The 15998-nt window shown below is 36.2% G+C and overlaps 1 protein-coding gene across 1 annotated transcript; it reads right to left on the minus strand.

The window, feature by feature from the left end:
- Positions 1-6018: 6018 nt before the first annotated feature.
- LOC129279511 (proteoglycan 4-like) lies at positions 6019-15842 on the minus strand. The gene is made up of 5 exons (XM_064104543.1): positions 15683-15842; positions 13077-14103; positions 12442-12558; positions 11862-11996; positions 6019-11450 (listed from the first exon to the last, which is right to left on the minus strand). Exons 2-5 carry the CDS (start codon positions 14067-14069, stop codon positions 11004-11006), a joined length of 1692 nt encoding a protein of 563 aa, XP_063960613.1. The 5' UTR covers positions 14070-14103; positions 15683-15842; the 3' UTR covers positions 6019-11003.
- Positions 15843-15998: the final 156 nt, after the last annotated feature.

The following is a 15998-nucleotide window of genomic DNA, read 5'->3' on the forward strand; positions in this document are numbered from 1 at the left end:
AGCTCAGTCGGTAGAGTGAGGGTTTCGGATTCCGGTGACCCGGGTTCAATTCCCAAATGGTGCGTGCGCTAGTGCCCTTTGGAAAGGCATTTATCCTCTTTACCAGGTCCCTCGGAGAAGACCTTAAGCCGTTTGTCCCCTGGTTGCTTGCTCACAGGCATTCGTGCTTTCTTAGCAGTTAGGTAAAAAATGGAAGAAAAAAAACTCGGTATGACTGGGTCTGTATCGGCAGCATCATTGATTACAGCCGAATTATCATGTGCTGCATGTGTAGCAAATGTCGATTCAAAGCGGACTGTTTTGAAATTGAAAAAAAGACACCTTATGAGACATGAAGTTTTAAGATATTCTTATTCCTTATTATTTATTACTTTATACTTTATTACTGTTAATATTGTTCGCCTAGCTGACAGGTTACCAATTATCATCTTCAAAGCAATAGTATGCCCCATAGTAATGAAATGCTAAGGAAATAGTGTACTATAAATAGTACAGAAAGCCCCAGAAAGCAAGCCGTGGAACACGAAATTAATTATGACATTAAAGGTAAATGCTAGTTTTGGTAACGATTTCAAAATGAGTTCGTACAGAATCCAATTAAATGACCACCAAAGTGTCTGTTTGTATAAATAAAACGTATGTGCCAAAGGATTTTGGAAAAAAATTGCGTAATTACTGAGAAATCAGCAAATAAGCACAGGATTCGGGTAGAGCGCGATCGGGCCCGACATCAAAGCAATAATTATACGCTGTCCCACGTGCGCTTATCTGTGTTGGGGATCTTCAGTCTGAACATTTTCAGCGTAGATTTCAAGATTTCACAAAGTTCATTTTATGTAACTGTACCAGATCTAGATCCTCGATGATATACTGACAATTAAGCCTTGTTTTACAGACTTTCTCATGAAATCAGTGTTTACTGCAACTACTGGAATTTCTCTTTAAGAAGTTGAACTTAGTTCTCAGCCAGCTTTCCGAAACACAAAACATACCTGAGTGCCATGTATAAATATGAAAAGGCGATCATCCATATCAATACATATTGTTCCTTTTGAGTGATGTGAACCCAAGGTTAGTCAGGAGTAGTGATAAATTTCTTGCGCTATTGATAAAGTTCCCACAAAATATGAGTAGACCAACTACTATCGCTCTCCCGTTTAAACAATTCTAAGAGAAGTACTGGTCAGTCCTTTATTATTTACGTAAACAAAGAATGCAGACAAATCAGCATAGCTGATTTCATATGTTCGTTATCAGAAAAAAGTATGAATTTGGGGGAATCTCCGAACCGCAAATCTATCCGCGAATTCGCCAACTTATTGCACGTTTCGTCTCTTATAAATGTTTAGCGTTTCAGCACATCCCTAATATCCGGATAAGCGATGAAGAGCTAGTGCCAGAAGGTTTCTACGTGAAGATTACCTACCGATTTTTAAGGCAATTACAGAACAAATTCATATTTTATACTGAGATCAACAACGAGAGATTAACAACGGTAAATCACGTGAAGTGCATAACTCATACAAATGGACGTAGGCTTATAAATTGAGTCGCCAGTTTTACATACATGTATGTAGGTCATCGGTATATTTTGGTGTCGCGTATTTCGCTTGAACAGTGCAACAAAACGATACAATGAAGGGTGCAGTTTGATATTTTCATCCATTTGAAGCAGGATTTAAAATTCAGCGAGGAACATAGAAAAAATTCTCCAGAAGAGAAAACACGGCTAACACGCAATAATCAAATCCGCATCATAGATTATAAAATAGAGATGTCTTATGATACAAATACGCCCATTTTGATTGCAGCAGAAAATGGCAATCTCCAATTAGTCAAAGATCTCATTTATCAAGGAACACAAGCTAATACGGCTGATAATGCGGGTGTCACACCTCTCTACATGGCATCAGACATGGGGCATCTTGATGTAGTGAAATATCTTATTGATCAAGGAGCACAAGCTAATACGGCTGATAATCAGTCAGCCCGCAACACGGAGAAAAGTCCGCTATTTTATCGTACGCGTATGCAAGACTCTCGCCGGCATGAATACGTAATGAGCTGGGAGACCGAATTTCTACTGCCCTTGTAAGACCCGAAATCATATGCCAATTACGTCGAGTTATATACCATTCGAAAGCTTAAGAGTTGTCCTTTTTCGTAAACCTAACCAATTCGAAGAATTAAACATGTAAAATATGATTAATTCGGATGAAAATCATCAGAAAATATGAATATTTTTTCACATTTAAACATGGGTAAAATAGACCAGCGTAATGACCCGAAAGCAAAATGTTTGAGGTACAAGTTGAAAGAATATAATTTTACCTTTAAGAATAATGTCTGATTATATCGCAAAATTGTTTGCACGGGTCAGGTGAACGAATAAATCATTGCCTTGCATAGTTAATTTTCACGAATATGACAAGATTCCAGGTTTCGCGAAAATGCGATCACCTGATTGGTCAGAGCTCCGAGTGCGACGATGAGAACGAACTTTCTCGAAGGGCGACACTTTTTCCGTTAGGATTATTCCATGAAAACAAAGGTTTTGTGAATTTCCTGTGCAAATTATGAAAACACTTCCATCAGTATTCAACTCAAGGGATAAAACTGTTCTTCTAAGTCAATATTAAGCTTGGGATTTCGGTTATTTAGCCCGTGATTAATTTCTTCGGTCCCACGTTAACAACTTAGTGTATGTACTTCACATAGATTTCACAGCTGACCGGCCAGGCGTACAGGCGTTGCATTTGCCAGTAGATCTACCGCGGAGATCTATGCTTGGCCTGCAATCTAGCTTCCCAGAAACAAAAGCACCTTTCGTATAAATTCTTGGATCCAGATATGAATAACATATTTAAAAACAAAATTTAACAAACTCAAGAGCTAGCAATAAAACTGACTTCCTTCTGGCAGTTTTCAAACCGACTGTCCATAGTTTCGTAGTAAAAATAGGAGAAATAATATTTTAAACTAAGGAGGGGTTCAGATTGAGCCATGTAAAGCGTTGTGCCTTGGGCTTAACGCTATGATTGGATCCATGCAATGCACTAAATGACATGCAAAATTAATTTAAAAATTATTTAAATTTTTGAAGTTCTAGCATAGAAGGTTGGATGAGTCTACACTGCATTTTTTTTACAAGCAAGGAGTATTGGCAACAACAATATGTTACCTAATGCAGGCCAGCTAGGTGTGAAAGTTTCTAAACCTATCCATAAACAATACCTCTTTCCTAATAAAACAAACCCCTGAAACCTGTTAAATCCCAACTGTATGCTGATTTCCCCTCGCCTCATCCACAACTGTAAACCTAGAAATTAATATTGACCTCATTTTCTTTGAAAAGGATATCCTTTTAATGGCTCGGTTATCTAGTCTGGGAAGTGAGCCATGCAAATGGGAGGGGGGGGGGGGTGTTGAAGCCCCAATTATTATGATAACTTATGTATACAATAACATAACTACCATTAAATTATGATTTTGTTCAGTTACATAGTCCCGAGTTCGTTGCAAAAAGAGTTCCGATCAAACACAATTTGCTTTTTAACCAATGAATGCACATAATTATAAGGAACTTGCGCTTGAATTTTGAGTTGCGTTTAAACCCAACTCTTTCTGCAACGAGCCCCAGGAGAGTTCTAATAAAGCTATTCATAAAGTTACGCACAACTTCAAGCACAACTGGAGCATATTCTCAAGCATAGGCGGCGGGGGGGGGGACCCGTCCCCCCTAAATTTGAGGTGGGGGACGATGCCCCCCCCCCCCTAAATTTTTTGTTCATAACCTTTTCTGGGGGGTGATCCCCCCTAAAAAATTGTGGTTGATACCCTTTTTTTTTGCTTGTCACATTTTTACCTGTGTCATCCCATAATTTCAGGTGGTCCCCCAAAATTTTTTGCTTCCACCGCCAATGTTCTCAGGTGCTAAGCCAGTTACAAAGGAATATATCATTCAGCACAAAGTCATTTGTAACTTACTTTATGAAACATCCATCCGTTCTGAAAACTTGTGTCGATTATAAAAAGTGTGTTTTCACATACCGTATTCAGCACATACACCAACAACAACAAATAAAAACATATCTATTCACTTTCCCACTCTTACACAGCTAAAACACTGAAGGTTCAAAGTCAAACATGCACACTTCATTCTATCTTATTACTATGTAGGCTCACAAAAATAAAAGAAGACAACTGATTTATGAAATTTCCTGTTGATATAAAATGTTAACACAACTTTATATAGAATAAAATCTTGAACACAATATTGCTACATGTAGACACACATAAAAAATAGTGTCTGTAAGAGATCCTTAAATGCAATGGTAACAAAATGACTGTATACTAAAACGTTTGTTAAGAGGTAAAATATAATACAGTCTCAATATTGAATATCTTTTCACATTGCACAAGTGCTATGGTTTTCAGCCGAGAACGGTATCAAACAGATTTTGATACCGTTTTATTTTAAAAAATAGTTTCTGCCATTTCTTTAAAGACCAAACTGTCATCACGAAAAGTTTGGTTTCGACTTTTTGCAAATCATAACACAGATAAATATATATATATACACAGTGTAGATCTCAGTTAGGTCTAACTCCAAGAGAAAGAAAAAATCTCGATGAAACAAGGCATACTAACATACATGTACATGTAGAAATAAGGTTCTTTGTTAATTGTCAAATTGGTTGACAGGTCTTATATTTGGAGACAGCAGTTAGTACTGTAAACAAATTTGTGAGCTCTTGTAAAATAAATAAAACTCCATATACATGTAACATATGATGCAAACACTGCACATTGTGTGTCTTTTTCCCCCTCTCTCTTTGTATGTTACTGATCACAAAATAAAGCAAGGAGGAAATTAAATAAAGTAAACTAGTTTTCAGCAATCATGGCAATGAAATGCAATATCTACATGTATAATCACTGTCTCAGTAATGAATACTGGAATACCTTCTGACAAAGATACATGTACTTCTAATGAATTACATTACTGGTTATGCAAACACTGTTTCAAAGAAAAAAGAAATACAAAACTTTACACATGCTTCAAGATGCAAATATTATAATCACACACTAAAACTTGGTTGACCCTGAAAGATTACTTGCATGAATATAATAATACTGACTAGATATTGCTTAAGATTGCCTTTTATGAACATCAAAAAGGCTTTGCAACAGCCATTAATGTACTGTACAACAAAATAAAAAAAGAACAAACCATATAATATAAAATATTTACAATGTCATCAAAGTTAGGTGTATATGACACCATGTATATATGTATAACAACATAATGGATATAAAATGCACAGAAACTTATGTTACATGGATGTATTGAGGTATATTGGCACATCATAAATGTCAATAATTTCATTCTTTTATGAAACTGTTTCTGCAAACAAGTACATGCCAAAGACATGAATTTAAAAAAAGCTGCATAAGGTATATCGAGTTTCATACAAAGTCCAGAAACCTCATATCAAGATTCAGCAAAAACATATTTAAATCAACAAAATTTATAATGCACACAACAAAATGTAAAATGTGTATGTTTTACAACTGGCATAAGCTGTACTTTTTCATGGTGGGATACACCACTTGAGAAAAATTTCTCACATAAACATATAAAGGCAAGCAAAAAAATTAGAAAAGACTTGCATTTCTAGAAGTCATCAATATCTGAAACCTCAGACTCTGTAACAATTATCTCTTCTGCATGTACAAGTCCTAATTCAGTGCAGTCACCTGATTCACTCATCTCATCAATATCGCTATCATCTTCGCTGTCAGAAATCTCAATGTCACTCATAACAGAATGGGCTGACGTACCATCAGGAGGAGCAACAGGTGCAGTATTCTGACAATTTCGACATCTACAGCCTGGGCCACAGAGGTTGCTGTTCTTTCGGCATTTACATTGGCGAGTTGTACATTTATTTTTGGCACATGAGCAACCTCGAGTTAAATAGAGTACATTTTCTTTTATTTTATGCATGTTTTCTTCTGAATCCCACTCCACACCTACTACTTTTTCTCCTTCAACCTCGAACACTTTAAAGCCATACTTGCAAATATCTGGATACATGAATTTTTCTATTTTAACACTATCCCATACTGAACTTACCCAACAAGATCTTAACCAATGAAGACGCAAGGCTTCATCAGATGGTAACATTTCATCTTCATAACCCACTTTCCACGATGCCTTCCGTACAACATCCAGTGCCTTTAAATGTTTCTCTACCACATTATCAGCAATGATACTGTGAAAGAGTTCTACAGGGGAGTCATAATCATGTAAACATGCTCTGTTTGTTGTGAAGTAAACACACATGACAAGGCGGTAAAATGCTAACATACCATTTTCTGAGTTTATGTCAAGACTTGTTTGGGAAAGATGACCTGGACTTGAAGGCGATTCTTCACCAGAAATGAATGTCGCGAATTGGAAAAATGTTTTAAAGAACAAGCCCTTTCCTTTGTGAACAAAAAATGACACAAAATCACATCCCGAGCAAATATATAAAACCTGAAGACACTTTTTAACATCAATGTTTCTTTCTATCAAATGCCCTAAATCAGCATCTTTCATGCAAGCTGATTGGAAAAGACTCAGGTCCAGATACTTCTCATCAAAAGCCTTCGCTCTATATTGTATTATGATTTTTTTTTGTTACCAAAATCTAAGGGCAGGCCAATCATACCAATGTCTCGATCTATAGAGTAAATCAATATAGTGTTACAATTAGTATCAAACACATGCAGCCAGATTTGAGTATCACTTTCCTCGTGATTATGGACAATGTGGTGTCTATCAACCCCTTGGACTGTCACCACAGCACCACTCCATTCATGTTCTCCAGATTCACCCACGTGAAAACCTCCTGATGTAATAAATAATTGATTCCTATTCTGCAAGTATGGCTTAACAGTTTCTATAAATTTTCTAGACAGATATTGACAAAGTTTATGCTTATTTGGTCTATGTTTCAAAAATTTTTCCCAATTCTTTGGTAATGGGACATTATCATCTATTGTATCATAAACTACAGATTCATCTTTATTTCCACCATCTCGACGGGTTCTTTCCATGTACTTTGGTGAAATTCCTTGCGTATTATATTGATCAAAAAGGACTCGTACCTCTCTGTAACCTTTACCCAAATAAAAACCAATCCACCTTCGAGTCAAAAAGTCTGCATATTCATTAAATATCTTGAACTGTCTTAATGGAGAAGAGTGAATCATATTCATACCTTCTAATATGACACACACAGATGAATTGTCATCAAATTGTATTGAATTACTCAAAACTTGATAGTCAGCTGTGTACCTTTTACCAAAATAAAAGTAGACAACTGACTTGGCCCCTTTGTATGGGAGACCATCAATGGTACATATTGCACGTGGATTTTCGACAAATTGATTCAGCTCTGCGATAGGCTGATTTTTCTCAAGTGAGAATGCCATCGCATGTTTGTAGCATTTTGTTATCATTCGTTTTTCTTTTTCGAGATCAGATATCTTCTTTGCCCTTATCTTTTCTTTTGCAAAAGTCTTCAATTTGAATTTTCTCATCACTGGTCTTTTTTGAGAGGTTTCTTTTAAAATTTGTAATTTGTATAAAGACTCGTATGCTTCTTGTCCTAACTGTCTATATGAAAGTAGGCCTCTCTGCTGGACAGGGGTTGCTTCGACTCCAGAAAAAATATGATACAGTGATAAATGATTGGGAGTATCAGAAAAAATAGAAGTACCATGTAGAATATTGAAATAATTTCTAACATTAAGGAATTCATTTTTAACAACTGACAGCTGCAAGTCCCTTTGAAAAAGACCTCTTTTCTTTGAACCTGTCTGTTCTTCTAAGTTGGACACTACTTTTGCTTGGAATTCGAGAGTTGCACATATCTTCTCAATATGTTGTGGTAGATGTTCTGCAAAACTGTTTTTACAATCCTTGTTAATAAGCATTTCATGCGCTTCGTCCCAGGCAACCTTGGAATAATTTGCTCCAGTTACACTACATACAAAGGAACCTTTCCTAAAATGTTCAAGAACATATTCTGGCAGACTGTGTATGGTACTGAAATGTAGTGGAATAAGAAAAGAATAATTTTGTCTGTCAAAGGCATGGAAAAGTGGAACCATAGATTTTAGGGCAGCAATTCTCAAATTCCAGTCACCAATTCTAATTGCCAAGTGTAGATTTATATAACACAGGCAATCTCTTGCCAAAAACTGGTGCCAAAAACGAAATGTTTCAAGTCTTTCAGACATTTCTTTGCAGAAATCTAAGTATTCCTCATGAATAGGGTTGAGAATGTTTGTCTGGAAATCACTTTGTTGTTTCAGAAACTCAGGGACACCTTCATATTCCCCATCTTTATGGCTCAGGCATGAAACAACATCCCCAACTTTCTTCAAAAATTCTTCTCCACTGAAATCAACATGTTTTTTTTCTTTATAAGATAGAAAGCAATTGAACTGCACCATGAAAATGGCTTCGTATACTTGCATGAGAAACTTATGAGTACGCTTAAAATTTGAACAACTTCCTAAGCTTGTTAGAGTAGACTGTTTGTGTGTCAATTTTGCAATATCTTTTAGCCCAGCATCCCAAAATACCTTCATCAAAACTTCCTGAAAGTTCTTAAGCACATGCCAGTCACCAATGTAGGGAATTACCCAGTCTAAAGATGCTCCAAATTCTTTTTTTAGATTAACAAGAAGTCTAAATGTTGCCCCATCACCAACTACAATAAGATGGTTGATGTCTTTACCAACTTTAAACGAGTCATATAAAAGGCCAAGTGAACGTTTTAAAGTGTCAGCAGAATCTGCTTTCTCATTCAAAACATACATGTAAGAAAATTTTGATTTTTCTATTGTTTTCTGTTCTTGTAAGGCTAACTTGCATTTAAAGCTTGGAATTGTGATAGGAATATCTTTATGCACATAATAGTACCTCTCAACAATATACAAAAAGGCTTCCTTATAAACTGATGTTTCAGCTTTTATTTCATCTTCAGTCAATGAAAAATGTTTTTCATTCAGCTGTGACCTGATAGATGTTTTAAACACAGGAGTCTCAAAAGTTTGGGTATTTGGTATTTCAAGAGAATCTAAAGTCGCTAATCTTCTATGCACTTTGGGTTTTCTTACCAAAGTGGCAGGCTGGGAATGATTCTCAATACTGAATGACGTTGACGGGTTGTCAATAGAGGATGTATCTGCCTGAACAGGACCTGCATATTGCACATCAAGTTGCTCATTTTTGTGTAAAATTTCAGATGTTGGTTTTGGTTGCTGAGCCATAATGGATGTCCCATGCCAACTTCTAGATTTATCAAAAGTAACAGCAGCATATGGAGTGACAACATCAACATTATCAATGGACACAATGGTAAATGCAGATGTTTCAAGTTCAGAGAGGGGCCCAGCTTGTGCACGTTTATCATGAATATCCTGTAAGAATCGATCTAATGTACTTTCAGAGCAAGAAAATCCTATTTGATTTAAGATCTTTAACAACTTTGTTGAATGAGACATTTTCTTGACACAGTTGGCAACAATGACATGCAAAGGGTAGTTGTTCTCATCATTTATGATGAATTGCAACAAGATTATTGTAGCAACTCTTCTCTGTTTCCTTCTGTGACTGGCCTGCCCTTCTTCAGATGGAAACTGTACATATTCTTTAACAATATTCATGTCAGATTGCTTGAAAAATTTGATCTCATCCTGAGTAGATGTTATGATACAAATAATGTTCCAAATAAGGGGGGTGAATAAATCAAAAGCAGTCTCAAATTTGAATTCAGCTAAGGACATTGGGTTCGCAATAAAATGAGCGGTTATGTCCCTTCCTTGTTTGCGTAATAATTCATTGCATTCCAGTGCAATTTTTCTGAACTGCATATTACAATCTGATTCGGTATTAGTGAAGGAAAAAGATTCATCATCCATCATCTCAATATCTTCACCTGATTGATTACTTTGGACCTTGTTGAGTTTTGAGTGTGACAAATGCCAAGCACATAGAATATCTTCATGTGATAAATGTGAAGGATAATAAAACAAACCATATTTGCGTGCAATTCTGTGCGTAGACAAAAGATCACCAAACTTATGAATTATCCTACCGTTAAGATATGAAGGGCTTTTCTTCATATGTTCATAATACATATCTTCCTTGCATATTATTCTCAGTTTTGAAACATAGTATTTGTATACAGTTAAAAGCAAGAAACATTTATCTTTTTCACATAATGTACATACATATAAATAAACATCATACATCACTTTGTCTGGTATTGTTTCCTGAGTTGTTTTGTTAATTTCATGTTGTGCAGCTTCAATTTTCAGCATTTTTTGTAGCTCATCAATTGATGAAGCTGGTTTATTCATTTGTTTCAAAGTGTATCTGTAACATGAACTGCATAATATACTGTCAGCATTAAGAGACAGATTTTCATTTATATTGCTAAGTCTCTCTTTATCTATGTCAACCATCGTTGCACATGAATACCTTCTGTCTTCCGTTTTAATATAATCTTCACAAACAGAACAGCATTCCCAATTCTGGAACCGTGACAGCTGCGTGCGGTGCTTTATACATAATGATAATGTTTCCGGGATTGAAATACATTTTAAGGAAAAACAATTATTGAATGATTCAAGAGTGCAATTACAATCTCTCTGAGATGTGTCAGAGCACATATCAAAAAACGATAAAAAACAAACACTCCTTTCTTTCTTCCTATGTTTTTGTGGAGTGTACATGGGATCCTTCAATTTTTTTGTATATTTTGCCATGCATTTAGCACAAATACAACTTTCCATATCTACATGACATAAATTCTTAATGAGTTCAACTAATTCAACTGATTTTACATTTAACAGATGGGAATATTTAACAGATTTACAATTACATATTTTGCAAGGACCACATTCCTGCTTCTGGCATGCAGGTAAAAGCCTTTTCTTTACCCCAACGATGGATTGGAAGTATTACATGTAACATCAGATCTCAGCAACAAGATTGGTTCAGGAGGCCTATCTGTTGCCTGGGTTGGTTGGCCGTCATTAAATGGTGGCAAGCTTGATGGTGAGCATGGCAAAGGTGGACTGGACGCAGTGGACGGCAAGCTTGATGGTGAGCATGGCAAAGGTTGCCTGGAGGGCAAGCTTGATGGTGAGCATGGCAAAGGTTGACTGGATGGCAAGATAGATGGTGAGCATGGCAAAGGTTGAGTGGACGGTAAGATAGATGGTGAACATGGCAAAGGTTGGCTGGACGGCAAGCTTGGTGGTGAGCATGGCAAAGGTTGAGTGGAGGGCAAGTCAGGTGGCCTTCCAGAGGGCTGATGAACAATGCTGTCCGTCATTTTGGAAGGAGAAGGTGTAGGAAACATGATGGTCCTTCCAGTAGGCTGGAAGAGAAAGGGGGAAAATCATATCAACTCTTTAAAAAAAAATTCTTATTGTACATGTTATGTCATTTGCCCAGGTAATGAAATTCTTGCAAAGCTCTCTGAGACATATATACATGTACATGGTACTAAATGCTTTCCTATTTAACAAGGCATATAAGTATGACCATATACTGTTAAGATTATATTAATATTTTTGTAAAAATATACAAGCCTGAATTCTGCAATTGGTAATTTCTTCAGGGCGGTGTTTAGACATAAAGACAGCCAAGATATAAAGTACACAAAAACAGGGAATTCTTGATCCTTTCGGTAAAATATATTGAGCACGGGTAAGGGTAGCTATCAACTTGGATGTACATATTTATTGTACAGCTACTTATATGATATATCATTTTGTGACTAACTTACATTTAATGAACCATCACTTGGCCTAGAACATGGAAACGTTGATGGCAAAGCACTTTTTGGTGAATTTTCGGCAGAAAATGGTGACAGCTGAGATGGATGAAAGTGGGACTGATCCGTGCTAGGGACAGCTGATGCCTGTCAAGAAACACAGAGTTAGTGTGTTAATTGTTAATTCAAGATAAAAAAGCCCCTGAATGCAGCAAGTATGTCATTCACAGATAAAAGTTTACATGGAAATTAAATGAACATTATTTGGACGAGCCCGGACATTATTTGGACGAGCCCGGACATTATTTGGACAAGCCCGTACATTACCTTCCAAACTCCCCAATGTGTGAAAAAAATTCAACCCTATATACATGTAATTAACACATGTACAATTGTATAGAACAAGAATGGCACAGCAACTACTGACTGAGCATTGAGTAGGTCAGTTTCCCTTCAAAAGTATTGCTACACAAGGTGATGCTTCTAATTTTTAAAAATATTGTCATTCTCCATTCTGCCTTTTTTTTTATAAACACAAATAAATTAAATCAAACCTAATCCATAATACAGATTTTATCAGTTGTAACATTACCTTCGATTCTTTCTGAGTGCATGTACATGTAGTCTCTTGAGGTGGTATACTTTTGCTGGAAATGAATTCCTGTTCCAGGTATACATCATGCTCAGGGGCTTCAAACCAGCGATGGACCTGAAATATTTTTAAAATAGGCAATATATATTCAATACATACTTAAAGAAAGAAAAATATATATTTAATACACGTTTGTATACAGGTACATATTAGGCCTAGTACATAAGCATGCAGTAATTTGTAATTCTAGTTTTACAAGATCAATGTACATGTAATATGTGAAACCAAAAATACTGGATTGCTGATAGTAATATGTACTACTCATACATGTATTGTATGTACATGAGGCCTACATGTATATAAATTTATACAACTGATTTTGACCTACATGTCATCCTCTGGATGACAAAAATCTGTATTTGTTGATTGGCTAACAAACGGGCGGTAGGATTTGCATTATGTGCACACCAGTTTGCCTTCCTATTGGTCAAGAAGAATGGCATTAAAACTTAACCTCCCTATATTTTGCATAGTGCGCTTAAACTATTGCCACACAGTAATGTCTGTTAACATGCATGCTACTGCCCTTCTACAAGCCAGGCGATGATGAACGTACATTAGAAAGGACAACATACCTTTTTCTTCTTTCTCCGGTGAGCTGTCCTATCTTTCCTTCTTCTCTGTCTTTCAGAGTTTTTCCTCTTGACATACTCCTTTCTTTGTGCTGGCAGTGGCACATTGCTGACATTTGCTTTGCGAATAGTATGTATCGGTACTTGTGTATGCTTATATGGAATCCATCCTACAATTTTTTTGCCAATGTGTTGTCCTGGTGGTAGCTTGGGTAATGGTTTGTTCTTTACGACCTTCCGTGGATGAGTAAAGCCATCTGATGTGATGTATGTTTGATTTCTTTTAGACTGACACTTTCTTTTGTTCTTTTTCCTATTACTCAAAAAGGAATGAGCACTTGTCTCTTTCTGATCAATTCGCTTCTGTGGTTTGGAGGTCCAAATCCTTTTTAGTTCTTTAGGAATCCATGCACTCGAAGTAGAAGTTTTTTTAATTTGTTTTGCAAACAATGATACTAAATACAAATCCAAGGAGTGTGAAAAAAAAGCTTTACCTAACGCACTTAGATGCAGTCCATCATTAACAAATCCATTATCACCAAATCCATCATCAAGTTCCAATATGGTATCGCTAAGATCAACATATCCACAATGTAGCTTTGTACATAATTGTTCAATCTGCGTATTGTAATGAAGTGATTTTTCATATAGTTCTTCACAGTCCCAACGTGGTAAAATACCTGAAAATATAATGTGTGCCCTTCGAAATAATTCAGTTAAAGTGTTTACAAGTTTGGTGAAATCCCGCTGATCTTTCTCCCAGATGCCTTTCTTCAAGTTATTCGTTCCAACATGCACAACGATATGTGTAGTATTCTCTTCGTATAATATGTCATAAAAATGTTCCTTCACCAAATGTCTTAAATCGCTCACTTTCGCTCCCGGAAAACAAAGAACATTGTAGTCATAGTCCAAATTTAAATGATACAAATAATCCTCCAAGTTTCTAATGATGGAATCTCCTACAAAAAGAACTTTCCTATCCTGGCGGGACATGGTGGCGATGCCATGCTGAATCCATTTCTTGATGCTGAAATTGATAAAAGAATGAGTTATCTGTAGTTAGTTCAGCACACTGCACACAACTCTTCCATTATTCCTTCTTTTCTATTAAAGATGCAATCTACATGTACATGTAATGTTAATTGAAACTTTCCTCGATGAAATTGTGTAATAGACCCAATATGAAAAGTATAAATTGAAAATGACAGCCCGCAGTATTTATCCAAACAAAATCAGAATCATTTCATTTTCTTTTTTTCTTATCTAAAAAATATCCAGATCAAATTAATGAGTGTTTAGAATCTATTGTTTCACTATTTTACAGCCGAATTAATTAGAATCAAATATGAAAAACTGGCAGCAAGTTTTCGAGACCATATACATTACAACAAAATTCTGAACAAATAAAACCTCACCTTTTTGTGAGATTTTTTTTGGAAAGAAAACTCATTCAATCAGACATTTTTCACTAATACTAGACTCTACGTAAATCTTGTCAAGTCATGTCAGTCCCACTCTCATCTCAATATTCAGGGGCCGCAGAAGCGGGGGGGGGGGGGGAGGGAAGGACTTCAGCCCTCTTCCTTCCCCCTTTTTATACAAAAAAAGTTTTAAGGACAAGTGCCAAGTACAAACAATGTTTAAATTACCATACAATATTTATTTTTTGCATGGTCAGCCCCCCCCCCCCCCCCCACTTTGAAAACCGTTCTGCGGTCCTTGATATTCTGTATCAATTACCTAGCAGTTTTTCTACCTTTGAGCTCTCAACACCAAGTGTCTACCGAGGAGACTACTAGGTCGTGAAACAGGCCCAAAACGAACAACAACAACAATTTATTGGCCTATATTCATGATGGGGGCCCTTCACCTCTGTCATGTCTGTAGTGAGTGCTTGTTGCATTACCGAACAGTGTTGTATTACCGAACGTTCACATCGTATGCATCAGAAAGTAATTTCATAGCCATACAGGCATACACACTCACAATTTTTATTTTTGCTACATCCAAAGCAAAGGGAACTTGAGACTTTTGAGTAATAGAGATGATGAAAAATGGTTTTTTAAAAACCCACATCTTCAAAGTCTGAAAAGTTAAATAATAATATTCTAAAAATAATAAAGTATGGTCAAAATAGCTCAACACTAGTGATTTTGTTGTTTCCTAAACCTTTCCCATAGAAAACACACATTTGGTAGTACGATACATTTCAAATTTAATCAAGTGACCAAGATTAGAAATTTCACATGCCATTTGCCATGCATGCGTTTGCGAGAAGGGGTCCGAAACATTAATGATGTAGGCTAGGAAGCTACAAAAACTAAAAAGAAAAACAAATTGGCAAAATGTAGTAGATAATTTATGTACTTATGGTGAAAGTCTGGTGAATTTCATGAGAATAATGTGTTCGATAGGATTGAATTCATGAAAAGTGTGCGGTAATACGATCCACTGCACTGGCACTGCACTGGTCATTTACGTACCGTACATGTACACGGAATACACTGGCAGTGCAGCACATGCCCAATCATGCATGCCGACCGAACGTGTCGAATACGTGGGACTGACATAAAATTTCTGCAAAATACAAACACGCGCCAACTTACCTTCCGCTTTACAATATCCCGCGCCAATCTATCAGAACATTCCTCCAACTTCCGGCGAAAAAAAGAAGACGAGATTCGTGATTTTTTAATGTTTTCACGTCCGAAAGCAAAACACATCAACCAGCACTCCAACGCAATTTCATTTTTCTCAAAGCATGTGCCAATCTGAAGTATTTTTTGTGAATGCACGGGTCAAGTGATCAAAAAACGTAAGTTGATGCAAATTTTACGTTTAAAAAAAAGGGAAATATATTTCATTTCTAAATATATTTTTTAAATTTATTTTAAGGTGAAATTTAAAAATCCATACATCAAA

Source organism: Lytechinus pictus, chromosome 9 (genome assembly GCF_037042905.1).
Source record: "Lytechinus pictus isolate F3 Inbred chromosome 9, Lp3.0, whole genome shotgun sequence".
Lineage (NCBI taxonomy): Eukaryota > Metazoa > Echinodermata > Echinoidea > Temnopleuroida > Toxopneustidae > Lytechinus > Lytechinus pictus.